The 14034-nt window shown below is 41.2% G+C and overlaps 1 protein-coding gene across 5 annotated transcripts in view; it reads right to left on the bottom strand.

The window, feature by feature from the left end:
• Positions 1 to 14034, bottom strand: part of LOC147336236 (VPS10 domain-containing receptor SorCS2-like) — a 358303-nt gene that overhangs the window by 44827 nt on the left and 299442 nt on the right. For all 5 annotated transcript variants that reach the window (XM_086285297.1, XM_086285293.1, XM_086285294.1 and 2 more), the window contains one exon: positions 1165 to 1344. In XM_086285297.1, the coding sequence (XP_086141423.1) occupies positions 1165 to 1344 (180 nt within the window). The remainder of the gene's footprint in view (positions 1 to 1164; positions 1345 to 14034) is intronic.

Genomic DNA, 14034 nt, shown 5'->3' with positions numbered 1-14034 from the left:
AAACTAAAAACTACTTCCAAAAACATTCAGCTTTGATATTAATGAGTTTTTTGGGTTCATTGAGAACATGGTTGTTGTTCAATAATAAAATCATTCCTCAAAAATACAACTTGCCTAATAATTCTGCACTCCCTGTATGTCCCCTGATCACTCAATATGGGTTAGAAGAGCTGTCCAGAAAAAATGACCCAGCTTCCTAAGCTTTGTAGCTTTGCCTGCCACCACCATGACCTGGGCTGGAAAACAGTTTGATTAAAAGATCCAAACGGGGTGCATTAATGGGTGGGTTATAAGGACACAGTGTACCCCTTCTGCAATCAACAGGAATTTTCTGTCATAAAAATAGTTTTTACATTTTGTCATTTTTTCTCCCTATTTCCCTCTTAAACCCACAGGTCTGCTTACAAAACTCTTTATTTTAATACTGTTTTGTGGAACTATAACAACTTTTTAGCCTGACTTCCTCATAAGGGACACATATAAAAACAGAAGACTTTAAAACATGTATTAAGATTCAGAGTCAAGAAACTGGTGTTTAGTTTAGAAAGAAAACAACATAGAGACGTTTGAAGTAAGAAACTACTTTGAAAATGGCCTGTATTTATATAGCGCTTTACTAGTCCCTTAAGGACCCCAAAGCGCTTTACACATCCAGTCATCCACCCATTCACACACATATTCACACACTGGTGATGGCAAGCTACATTGTAGCCACAGCCACCCTGGGGCGCACTGACAGAGGCAAGGCTGCCGGACACTGGCGCCACCGGGCCCTCTGACCACGACCAGTAGGCAACGGGTGAAGTGTCTTGCCCAAGGACACAACAAGCCGGGGCTCGAACCAGCAACCTTCCGATTACAAGGCGAACTCCCAACTCTTGAGCCACCATCGCCCCACTCGTTTCTCACAACAAAAAGTTAAAGTGCTTCCTAACATTCACATTACTCTTTTCTATTTTAAACTTTGCGCATGTTCAGGTCAATGAACATGCGCAAGGATATGGTTAACAATATTCTCTGTTTTTCTTGTACTGATTGTGTATTATAATACAGTTGCCCAGGCTTTGGATGTTATTTCATTAGAGAAATAATAGCAATTTGACAAGTAAATCACTTTTAAAGTGTTTTGAGTCTTTGTGCTTTAAAATTACAACCCCATCTTACCTCCAGAATGTCAATGAGAACATTCTCTTCTGGCTGCTTGGTGCTGCGAACATTTTCCAGGACGATGGAGTAGTAGATGCCTTCGGGATCTGACTGGTACAGGTTGTATGTGTCTGACTGGTACCACTCCTGGAGGGCGAGGAAGACCTGGTTCTCATCTGTGCTCACTATCTGAACATCCTAGAGAATGAAACAGAAAAATTAGTGCTCTTGGGAGTGAAACAAGAGAAAAGAAGCGTAAAAGAAGGAAACTGAATAAAGAGAATAAAGGGGATGGAATAACAAAGTAAGCTCAGAGAAAGAAAAGAGAAAATAAGGTAATAATGACAGATAATGAATACAAGAGAAATGACTGACAAAGAAAATGAAAGCAAGTAATGACAGATGGAGAGAAGACAGAAAAAAGAAACTGAATAAAGAAAAGAAAGGAGAGTGAGAATAGATAAATCAGTAACAGAAGCAAGTGTAATTCATAGAACTTTGACAGTGATTTGCAGCAAGCCAGGGAACATAATCGGATAAATACAAATGTAGAGAGTGAGGAAAAAACTCAACAGAAAACGGGGGAGATGACGAATAAGGGTTCTACCCACTGAACACTGTTTCCTGGAGTGTAGAATACCGTTAGGTGTATCTGACAAAGCTCTTGAGACTCTGATGAAAATGGTTTCATCACTCATGAAAGACTGTAATGAAGGATCAAAGAGCAATTCAGCACTTTCTCTCTATTAGTGATTACATTAACATAACATTTGGAGACGAAGCCAAGAAGGTGTGTCTATAATCACTGACACGCTTCCATCTTGTTTATGAAAAACACTCAAGCTCAATTACCCTTAGATTTATGGTGGTGGTTCCAAGTAATAGCAATATTGAAAGCCATATGCTGATCTTCATATTCATAAAGGTACTCTTTCTGAGTCACTCAGCAGCTTTCTGCAAATTGCCACAGTGCTGATTATGGACGGATGCTGTCTCAGGACCCATGGTGACACATTTGAAAGGACTGGGTACCTTTTAGCTTAATTTTTTTTACTGTGCAGAATTAACATTGTGACCTGAAAACCACTAATGCTTCCCTGAAAGTAAAAAAAAAAGTTCGATTTTTGAATCCAACAGAACTGTGAGCAATAAAAGACTTAACAACTTAAACACTTGTAAACACAAAGCTTTTAAACAGGACACATGGTATGGTCTTATAAGAGACTCTTGAGTCTTTTGCTATTTATGGCAATGCCAGCACACCTATTGTACCACAGTGTGAGATTGGTGCAAAAAGTGTTAAGCAGCTTATTAAATACAGCCGTATTTGTTACTCTGGGAATGGGAAGAGACAATGTTTGTATATAAAGAATTCTTCTTCTTTTATTTATTAAGGGACAAAGGTTAGCCAAGCCTGCCTGGCCAAGTGTGGAAAATGTAATTGTATTGCATTTGTATCCTTGAGCAACATACTGAATCCGTGTGTAAGTTCAAACAATAATGTAGACAGAACAATAGCAAACAAGGCAAGCAGTGCTTGTCTTGTGAAATCTAAAAATTGACATTAGTTCAAATGCAGCTGTTACGGTTGTTGATATGGCTAGGAGACGCTCCCTGTGGGAGAATGCTGTTGTTTCCCTTTCCCCCTTCCTGTCACGTCTTTCGGGTTCTGGGTGACGCAGCTGAGTAGCGTTACGGCTCGTTAGCCACGGGATCAAAACGGCCGTGTCTCACACGCTAGCCCCCCCTTCCCTGCGACGCGCTACGGCAGCTCGGAAAGGTTGAGCGGACTTCTGGAGGCTCTGAGCGGCGTGTGTGATAGTGTTTCTGTGCCCCTCTGCTGTTTGGGATATTGAGATCGCGGGGGACTGCCGTGGAAGCAGGTAGGGGGTTCTCCGCCATTTTTGTTTGACCAGTTTTCTCCCGTTTCATGGAAAGCCAGGGAGGTCGGGGTATTACTTCCCTGATCAAGAAAAAGAAAATACGACACCTGACCTCCCTGGTGTTTTGTTACTAGAATGGGGGAGGGTTTTTGTTTGTTATTTTGGCCTCGGAGACTCCGAAGCTTTTAGCTTCCCGGCTCAGCTGTGTGCTGCAAGTATTTTGCTTGGCTTGGTGAAATAAACCCCGTGAGCCTTCCAGTGACTGGTTTATGCGCGGTTACACTCTTTTCCCGTGTTCTTCCACTATTCCGAGAAAAGGTTGCACCTCTGGCCAGTGGCTATCCCGGGCTAAAGGGGACGGGGCGTAACAGTAACACAGTCTCTCTCCTTTCATCTCAAACAGCATTCTGTCCCACAGCCCCTCACCTTTTTGCATCTATCCTTCAAATCATTGCCAACTTGGGTTGATCTGATATCCTCGTGTTGGTGTTGTTCCCAGATCATCATACTAAATGTTGTTCCAGGATCAACATTGCAAGTGACCAATCAGAATGTTGTGACGTCATAGTTTTGTGACTTCGGGAAAAACCGGCGTAAAACAAAAAACTGTACTTAAGCTGCGTGAAACCGCCTCTGTCCGCCGATCAACAGACCCTGACCCTAACCCTAACTGTAACCCTTTAATAAACAGGAAGCAGAATTGATATTGTCCTTGCAACATTGGAATTTCATAAATGCACGAATGGCTTGGCGCGCAAAGGAATAACGTCACAACAATGTGATTGGTCACTTGCAATGTTGAACCTGGAACAACATTTTCATGATGGTCTGGGAACAACACCAACACGAGGATATCAGATCATCCGCCAACTTGTGGCTGCAGTTGACTATTGACAGTGCAAGCAGTCTCGACTCTGCTTTTGGCCAGATTCAGGTGCGTGTCCATATCCCGTTAAGAATGGCTTTAACTTTTCAAGTTCAAATGCAAACTGTGGCTGTTTGTGCATGGTGTGTGCATGGTGGACAAATCTCTGATCAGTTCCCCTCTTTGATGGGGAATTAATGGGAAACTGAGATGATGCCTCTGCTTTCACTGTTCTGAGATCAGTTGCCAGAACAGAACTAGGACTAGCAATTAAACAAGCACACACTGATACCTCAGCTTTCTTTGTACTAACCATCTTGGTCAACATGTGTGATGAAGATGAGTTGGGAGTAGTGTGAAAGGCACATCAGCAAGAAAAGCCTTGATGGTGCAGGGAAACCATCAGCTCCTGCTAAATCCTTCTTTATAAAACAGTCAATTTAAACAAATAAGGTGGTTTCCAAATACAACATCTTGTATTTGTTTATAATTCCATATTCACACTTATCAATGTCACACAATGCTTAAACCTATTAATTCAGATGTGATTTTAAAAATGTTAGAAATACATTTATTCTTTTTAAAATTAAGATTTAGGTCTTTTTCTGAGCTAAATAGTCCTACCCTACTGAAGCTTAAAGAGAATATAAAGTATTTAAAATGGGCTCAGTTTCAAACTTCTGCAAATAGACTAATGTGACTAATGGGGAATATTTTTCTGCAGGAGTACTTTTACTTTTTGAACCCGACAACACAAACTTTTGTGTCTTGAGGGGTTGTCATAATGTTTTCCTACTTTTGCTTGATAAATGGCTCTGAAAGAAATTCCTCCAGCAATTTTCATTGTCAGCAAATGGAAAATATTTGGGTGACAAATACAAAAGTAATATTTTACAATTCTTCAGCCGGGAAGGAGTGCAAAGAGGTGAAGATGTACAGAAAGAGTCTATCAGCATTTATTAAAGAATATCAAACAGGCAGCACGAGACAGATTAATCTGGTCTAACGTCCCTTATTAAACAGGCAACTCATTCCAACTCTAAATTAATGAGGCATACAGCAAAGTACAAGCTCTTTTTTGAGACACATAAGATTGGTGTCTGTGTGAAATTGGCTGTATGTTAGTTGGACAGGGACTATCTACGAAGTGCAACATCAAACGGCACAATACCTAAATATTCAACTGTAACTTCACTTTTTCTGTATACAGCCCATCTCTGCTGGTTCCACCTGTCCCCAGTTACTTCCCCGTGTCCTTTTTAGTCCTGGCTTTGCCTCACAGTCCTCGTCTGGATTTCTGTTTCATTTGTCTATTGGACTTTGAGTTCTTCTGGACTGTCTTATATGCTTTTTCAGCTCAGTTAAGTTTGTTTTTGTGGTCATTCTTATTCCTGCCAGTGTCTGCTAACTCAAAACAAATTAGTCTTTATTAACATCTACAGACTTCTGGCACTGCTCATGCATTAACATGCAAGACTGCTGCTCAAATTACACAAGACTGTGACAATGGCAATCAGTAAGTTAAACATTTAACCATAAAACAATGTCAAAATGCCTAATCAGCAAATCAAGTTGCCAACACTCAACCACAAACCATCAAAGAATATAACTATTATATGATGAAAGTAGAACATCGTTTGTTATGCTGCACGTTCCAGGCAGATATATTGTCATTCCTGTATAACACATTACCATGCAACACTGCCTCTAAATGAAAAAATAAATGAGCAGTCTTCATAATGACACCATCATGTTTCAGTTCAAACACAAATATTCCACCTCATTTACTTCTCCTTGCATCTTCAACTCCATATACCTTTTCTTTCTTTCTTCTTTATTCCAGTCCTCCATTAAAGCCCTGCGCTGCAGCCTGTTTTTGGCTGACAGTTCATCTGAGGCAGCAGTATGGAGCTTGGGAGGAGTTGGAACTGAAAAATGTCTAAACTTTAGCTTCAGATGCCTTTTTAACATTCAGAGATGGTCCTCCACCTACCAGAGGGACTAAAAAAACAACACAAAAAGAAGAAAAAAAACAATCGTACACCAACACCAAGGACTGTTGGGGTGACAATGTAAATATATGCAGACAGTATTCATGGAAATGCTTGGGTGGAAGACCTCAATTTAGTGGCCAAACAGAGTAGGAAGGAAAAGAATATCCTGTGACTCAACTCAGGAATCGGATGTGATAAAGATGGAAAAAAGCACTGTTGTCTCAATATAGGTAAGGGTTATTAAAAAGGGAAACACATGAGCATATTTAATGGCCTGAGATACTATGTCCCACATTTTTTTTTTCATCAATAAATCCTTATTGTAACAAGGATACATGCAATCTTAATTGTCTTTTAATTTTTAACACAAAAACAAAAAGCAGAATTGGTGAACAAAAAAAAGCCCAAAAGCGTTTTTGGTCGTTTCAATGTGGACACACAACTCTGTGAAAATGATTGAAAACACTAGTGTGGACGTGTACAGTTTTCAGACGAAAACGCTGTTTTCAAATCTATCTGGGCTAGTGTGGATGTAGCCTTAGTGGGTTACCATGTGGCTGTGAGTGTCCTTTCCACACTCACATGCTTGATTTGCCTGCCTGATTGCGTGAGGCTGATCTGCCAGTCAACGATCAAGAATTCTGGAAATTGGCAGATTCTGGTCCCTTGTGGTGGGTGAAACTCTTGAAGTGGCAACCACTAGTGCTGAAAAATGAAGCAATTACAGAACTGATAGTTTCTCAGGTTCCCACTTGAGGCTTGTACTCATAGACTCCCATGTGTAAAAAAAAAAAAAAAAAAAAAAAAAAAACAGCCCCTCCATTAAAAAAACATTTGCTTAATATATACAGTAAAACCTCTTTACTCTAAGCTAGTAAAATACCTGAAGATTTTCATGAAATTAAATCTGCCATACGCTATAATATTAAAGTTCATTTGATGATCTGAACATTTTAGAGTAATAAATATGAAAGGAAGGAAGAGGGAAAATATTCTTTCACAGCGGTGTATTTCACTGTGTACTTGATCCAAACTCAGCACAGTGCTAATAACACTAGAAAGGCAAAGGCAGAACACTATAATGAGACGGTGCAGAATGTAAAGCTCAATTTACATTTACACATGAAAGGAAACTGTCTGGGTGCACATCCTGAAAAATCTACCAACCCTGTGTGGAGCAAAAACAAACCACAAGAATGAGTGAAAATAAGGATCCCCTGACTTTAAATTGTACACACTAGCAGAAGGAGGCATAAAATAAAATGAGGAAATTGTGAAAGTGAAAGATGTTTTCGTACATCTTGTTTTACATTTAGGTGAAAGAGACAGCAGGTTTTAATAATGTTATCAGACAACATTCACTATTAAAGGCATACGTACAAGACTGACCATCAATCATCTCACCCTTGCATATCCTAACAATCCTTTGTTTTGGATTTTCACAGTGACTTATACATTGTGTGCTCTGACTGCCTTGCTTCAGCCGTGCCTCCTAAAAGTTTTGTTTCCATACGTTGATGTTTACAGTCTATAGTAAAAGTATAGTAAGAGAAAAAGGTTTAACAGTAATCACTTATAATCATGTAGCCATGATTGGTGTACAAGCCTGTGACCACAGTGTCTACATGGATCACTGAGAACAATAACTGAGAAGTCTTACAAAGGCAGGACAACCATGTTGGTCATGTTACCAAATACTTCATTCCTTGATTTATTTATTTTTTCCCTGTCTTACCTTTTCAGGCAGCCATTCAGAAACATACAACAGGAGCTCTAAATGGTTACCATTGTGATGAAGTACACTAAAGGATTCACTCAAATATCCAAATAATTGAATTCAGGTGTTTCAATTACTGCCATGGCCACAGTTGAATAAAACCAAGCAGCTATGGACTGATTCTTATATAGCGCTTTGCTATTCTCCCAGAGTAATCAAAGCGCTCTATACAACGTCCCACATTCACTTTCTTCTAAGCTTTTAGTGCCTCCTAGCTAACATTCATACTCCAATGGATGGATCGGAGAGCAACTTGGGGTTAGTATCTTGCACAAGAATACTTGGCATGGCCTGCTGTACTTCCTGAGCTACAGCCACCCTGCAGCTAGGCATACGCTCAGAAGCGTAGTGGTCACATACAATCACAGAGTGGGGTCAGCGGATGCTGAGACACAATCCCTCCTCTCACCTCATCTAACACCTCAGCTTGTTCCTTTCTCTTTGACCAACAGTACCACAGTTTCCACTGGCACCCTGCTGGCCATCAGGGTGGAAACTGAATTGAAAACACAAGTGTCTTAAATTGAATTTCAGGCCACGTGCTAAAAGCAAATGCTTGGTTGACATGTGAAGGAGATTTATAAACTTCTATTACTTATGCCCGTTCTCAATACTCCTGCCGGTGGCTCATGTACAATTATTTCAGACATCTTTCTGACAGATTATACTCCATCACTGTCCCATTTCCTACAGTAACATCACTGAGCCTTGGTCAGAATGGTGCGAGGAACGTCTTGCTCATTTAATTAATGGGAAAAAAAAAAGAAAAAAAAAAAGGACAACATCTGATGCCAGATTTCCCCCGGCAGTCAGCTGGGACATAATAGCCTCTTCAGTGGGCTCACCCTCTCTCAGCAGCTTTGAGCTCATTTCCTTTCACACTCTAACAGATCACATTAATCACATTAAAATCCCCATCATGCCCCGTGGACATTACTGAATTCAGTAAAGAGGTCTTTGATACAGTCGGCCCACACATTTCAGCTTTCTAAAAGATTTAACTGCTTTAAGATCTCATCCAGCTGTCTTACACATACCTCTTAAAGATAAAATCAATTCTCTTAGTAATTATAAGCACTCACTCAAAATGCTTACAGGTCAAGCTTTTATTTCTAAATACTGAAAAATTAGCTGTCATGGGTCACAGAGTTTTGACTGTTGTCCTGATGTGAAAAAGTCAGATTATTTTTTAAGATATTATTTTTATTTCACATTTATTATGTACTGCTTCTTCACTGCAGCATTCTGCCTCTGCAGCAGAACACACCCTTGCAATCCTGAAATGTGGTATTGACAGCCACAAGTGTTTCTTTGGACTTCTGGCTTCACAATGTCATTGACAGCTCCTGAGATTGTTTGATTTTCATTTTATTCAACTCAGCTTGTACCTGGTAATACAGATGCACATAGGATTCTTATACATCCTATTCTGTCCCCTGCGTGCGTGGTTCTGTTGCACGAAGTGACAGATAGCTAAACATATGCAGCAGGCACTGAAAGCGTTAAATGATGAGTCAGATGTGGAAGTAAAGTTGAGGGCTGTTTACTTGTTTGTCTTCACCAATGTACATCTTACAGTGCTTTCCCAGAGCTTGTGAAACTACAAAAATACAAAACAGAAATATGCTCAATGAAAATAAAGAATTATGCACAAGCCAAGCCACAGAAAAATTCACTTGACGGTAGTCTCCAAGCTAACCACTAGGAGATGCTAAAATGCTTAATGTGCACATAACATTATACATCCCATTTAACAGACTTTAAGTCTCTCATATCTAAAGACATTAGAGTCATAATAAACTATTCATGTATCTTATAATGAGATTCCTTTTAGGATTACTTTCCAGTCGTGTTGTTAGAAATTTACAAGAAGAAAAACTGGAATAATGGAGCAGCAGCACGAGGACGTTTAGCCCACAGCTGACCTTGTGTTTGGAATGGGTGGTTCTGGAAAAACACTCCTTGCACACAAATAATCTCTGACTCAACATGTCACCAATTAAGGCAAATGGAGAGTGTTGTTTGTTGACAAATTCTTCAATTTCAATTTTATTTCTACAGCACCAAATCACAACAACAGTTGTCTCAAGGCGCTTTATGTTGTAAGGTAGACCCTACAAAAATACATACAGAGAAAAACCCAGCAATCACATGACCCCCTATGAGCAAGCACTTTGGCGACAGTGGGAAAGAAAAACTCCCTTTTTACAGGAATAAATCTCCAGCAGAACCAGGCTCAGGGAGGGGCGGCCATCTGCTGTGACCAGTTGGGGAGAGAATTCTCTTGCATATGTATAACTATTACACATGCAAGTCCAGAAAGTTTAAATAAAGTTGTTTTTTTTGTGGTTTTTTTTGTTTTTTTAACATTTATGCATCCATTCCCTTCCACCTATCCAGTTCAGGGTCATGAGGGCTGCAGACTTTCCCAGCTATCATAGGGCAAGAGGCAGAGTACACCCTGGACAGGTCGCCAATCTGTCGCAGGGCTAACACAGAGAGACAGACATTCAGTCATTTTAAGTAACCTTAATACATCTACTTATATCAAAAGCCTGACATGTTCAACAGAAAACATCTGTTTTCTGGTAAAATGAGGCATTTAATAAAACCAAATATTCAGTTCCGTCATCTACAGTATGCCCTACAGCTATTACCTCATTTAGTTGTTTTTATTTTTATTTTGAGATTAAAGTAAAAAAATCTTTGATTTTGCCACTTACATACACCCTACAGCCTGTCTTTCTCCTATGAAATTGGCTGCACATAAAAATAAAGCCTCATTTTACAGCTTTATCACTCTTCAGAAATTCTGCTTTAGAGAAACTTATTGTGCTGTAGCTGCATGCCTCTATTCATTCAGATGGGTATCTGTTGTCTCGTAAGTCTTTACTGGCTTGTGGATTCAAATAACACAGGGTTTTTTTGTGTTTTTGGTTTTGTTTTGTTTTTTTTTTAAATAGAAAGTGTGTCATTGCAACTAATGTGTATATACATACAGTTAGGCCCATAAATATTTGGACAGAGCCAACATTTTTCTAATTTTGGTTCTGTATATTAGCACAATGAATTTTAACCAAACAACTCAAATGCAGCTGAACAAAAATATTAAAAATGTGATGAACTAAAGCATTTTTAACAATATCCCTTCATTTCAGGGGCTCAAAAGTAACTGGACAAATAAATGACAGTTATTTATTTGTCCAGTTTATTTGTCTAGAAAACCCTATGCTGGCAACAACAGCGTGAACTCTTAAACTCATGGACATCACCAGATGCTGGGTTTCCTCCTTTTTTATGTTCTGCCAGGCCTTTACTGCAGCTAGTTTCAGTTGCTCTTTGTTTGTTGGCCTTTGTCAGAATGTCTGTGAAGGTTCTCAGTCATCCAGGTCATCGTAGTCAAAGGAGCTTGCAAAGAAAAGCGTCTGGACTTCTTTAAGTTACTTGAAGACGTTTCACCTCTCATCCGAGAAGCTTCTTCAGTTCTGAGGTCAAATGGTGGAGAGTCCCAGATATAAACCTAGTGGGAGTTTCCCCCCACAGAGGGACAAAAGGACTCCCTGATGATCCTCTAATCGCCTGAGCCAAGGTGTGAAAATGGGGGTGGGTCCCAATCAGCCAGAGTTTCGGGTGAGTTCATTGTGAAACCTGGCCCCACCTTATCATGCGAATTCCTGAGATCAGCTGGCCCAGGATGTGAGTGGGCGTTAAGGCGTCTGGGGAGGGAACTCAAAACTGGATTATAGATGGCAGAGAGTTGGTGTCGTAAACCCCCGCCTCTGTTCAAAGATGGTCACTCACAGTGGACATAGATGGCTTCTTTCACTCCTCTTTCAAACCATCTGTCCTCTCTGTCCAAAATGTGAACATTGGCATCCTCAAAAGAGTGTCCTTTATCCTTAAGATGCAGATGGACTGCTGAGTCTTGTCCTGTGGAGGTGGCTCTTCTGTGTTGTGCCATGCGCTTGTGAAGTGGCTGTTTGGTCTCTCCAATGTAGAGGTCTGAGCATTCCTCGCTGCACTGCACAGCATACACCACATTGTTAAGTCTGTGTTTTCGAGTTTTGTCTTTCGGGTGAACCAGTTTTTGTCTGAGTGTGTTGCTGGGTCTGAAATACACTGGGATGTCATGCTTGGAGAAAACTCTCCTGAGTTTTTCTGATACACCGGCTACATAGGGGATGACAATGTTGTTGCGTCTGTCTTTCTTATCTTCCCTCGCTGGTGTCTGATCTTCTTTTCTGTGCCTCTTTGCTGACTTTAAGAACGCCCATTTAGGATAGCTGCACGTTTTGAGTGCTTCCTTTACATGTGTGTGTTCCTTCTTTTTTCCTTCCGGCTTAGAGGGAACATGTTCTGCACAGTGGTGTAGGGTCCTAATTACTCCAAGTTTGTGTTCCAGAGGGTGATGGGAGTCAAAGAGGAGGTACTGGTCCGTGTGTGTGGGCTTCCGGTAAACTTCGATGTTGAGGTTGCCGTTCTCTTCAATGTGCACGGCGCAGTCCAGGAAAGGCAAACAGTCGTCCTTTGTGTCTTCCCTGGTGAACTTGATGTTTTTATCCACAGCGTTAATGTGCGCAGTGAAGGATTCCACTTCTTGTGTCTTGATTTTGACCCAGGTGTCGTCTACATATCTGTATCAGTGGCTGGGTACTCTTCCTTTGAAAGAGCCAAGAGCCTTCCTTTCCACTTCCTCCATGTAAAGGTTGGCTACAATAGGTGACACGGGGGAGCCCATGGCACAGCCATGTTTTTGTCTGTAAAAGCCTTCGTTGTATTTGAAATATGTAGTGGTGAGTCAGCAAAGAGGCACTGAAAAGAAGATCAGACACCAGCGAGGGAGGATAAGAAAGACAGGCGCAACAACATTGTCATCCCCTATGTAGCCGGTGTATCAGAAAAACTCAGGAGAGTTTTCTCCAAGCATGACATCCCGGTGCATTTCAGACCCAGCAACACGCTCAGACAAAAACTGGTTCACCCGAAAGACAAAACGCCAAAACACAGACTTAACAATGTGGTGTATGCTGTACAGTGCAGCGAGGAATGCTCAGACCTCTACATTGGAGAGACCAAACAGCCACTTCACAAGCGCATGGCACAACACAGAAGAGCCACCTCCACAGGACAAGACTCAGCAGTCCATCTGCATCTTAAGGATAAAGGACACTCTTTTGAGGATGCCAATGTTCACATTTTGGACAGAGAGGACAGATGGTTTGAAAGAGGAGTGAAAGAAGCCATCTATGTCCACTGTGAGTGACCATCTTTGAACAGAGGCGGGGGTTTACGACACCAACTCTCTGCCATCTATAATCCAGTTTTGAGTTCCCTCCCCAGACGCCTTAACGCCCACTCACATCCTGGGCCAGCTGATCTCAGGAATTCGCATGATAAGGTGGGGCCAGGTTTCACAATGAACTCACCCGAAACTCTGGCTGATTGGGACCCACACCCAGTTTCACACCTTGGCTCAGGCGATTAGAGGATCATCAGGGGGTCCTTTTGTCCCTCTGTGGGGGGATACTCCCACTAGGTTTATATCTGGGACTCCCCACCATTTGACCTTAGAACTGAAGAAGCTTCTCGGATGAGAGGTGAAACGTCTTCAAGCAACTTAAAGAAGTCCAGACGCTTTTCTTTGCTTTCTGTCAGAAGTTTAGTCTTCAACAAGTGAAATACATAGTTGGGTTGAGATGGGGTGACTGACCTAGCCAATCAAGACATTTCCACTTCTTTGCTTTAATAAACTCCTGGGATGCTTTGGCCGTATATTTTAGGTCATTGTCCATCTGTATTATAAAACACTGCCCAATCAATTTGACTGCACTTAGCTGGATTTGAGCAGACAGTTTGTCTCTGAACACTTCAGAATCCACTCAGCTCCTTCTGTCCTGTGTTACATCATCAATAAACACTAGTGTCCCAGTGCCACTGGCAGCCATGCACACCCAAGTCAGCAGACTGCTTCCGTAGGACCTACTAGGCACCAACAAGACACTGTCTGGTCAATGATACACTGATAGTTAAACAAAGTGTTAAAAACCCCAGAAACATGATCACATTCCGAGTGGCCAGAGGAGATGGAAGCAGAGCAAAAAGGAACAATTATTACTTGTGATTTCACACCTGTGTGGGTGTGTGTGGGTGGGTGTGTGGTTAATCCATCACTTGGGTCAGGTCTCACAGGACACAGTAAAACTGCTTTCTCTCATGGCCTCTGCATTTTTTATCTGCCAACCTTTCAATTATTAACAGTGGAAAAACATGGAACCCCTTACTCACACACACACTTTCTCCTCATCTTCCCCCTTCAGTCTCTCTCTCACCATCCCTCTCGCCTGTCTCTGTTTCTTTGCCCTGACACCC

Source organism: Aulonocara sp. 'chitande type north' Nkhata Bay, linkage group LG3 (assembly GCF_057382095.1).
Source record: "Aulonocara sp. 'chitande type north' Nkhata Bay isolate Kocher_YH1m ecotype deep benthic linkage group LG3, A_spYH_male_GT1.1, whole genome shotgun sequence".
Lineage (NCBI taxonomy): Eukaryota > Metazoa > Chordata > Actinopteri > Cichliformes > Cichlidae > Aulonocara > Aulonocara sp. 'chitande type north' Nkhata Bay.
The sequence above is the reverse complement of the archived record's forward strand: the minus strand, read 5'-3'. Positions and strand labels throughout refer to the sequence as shown.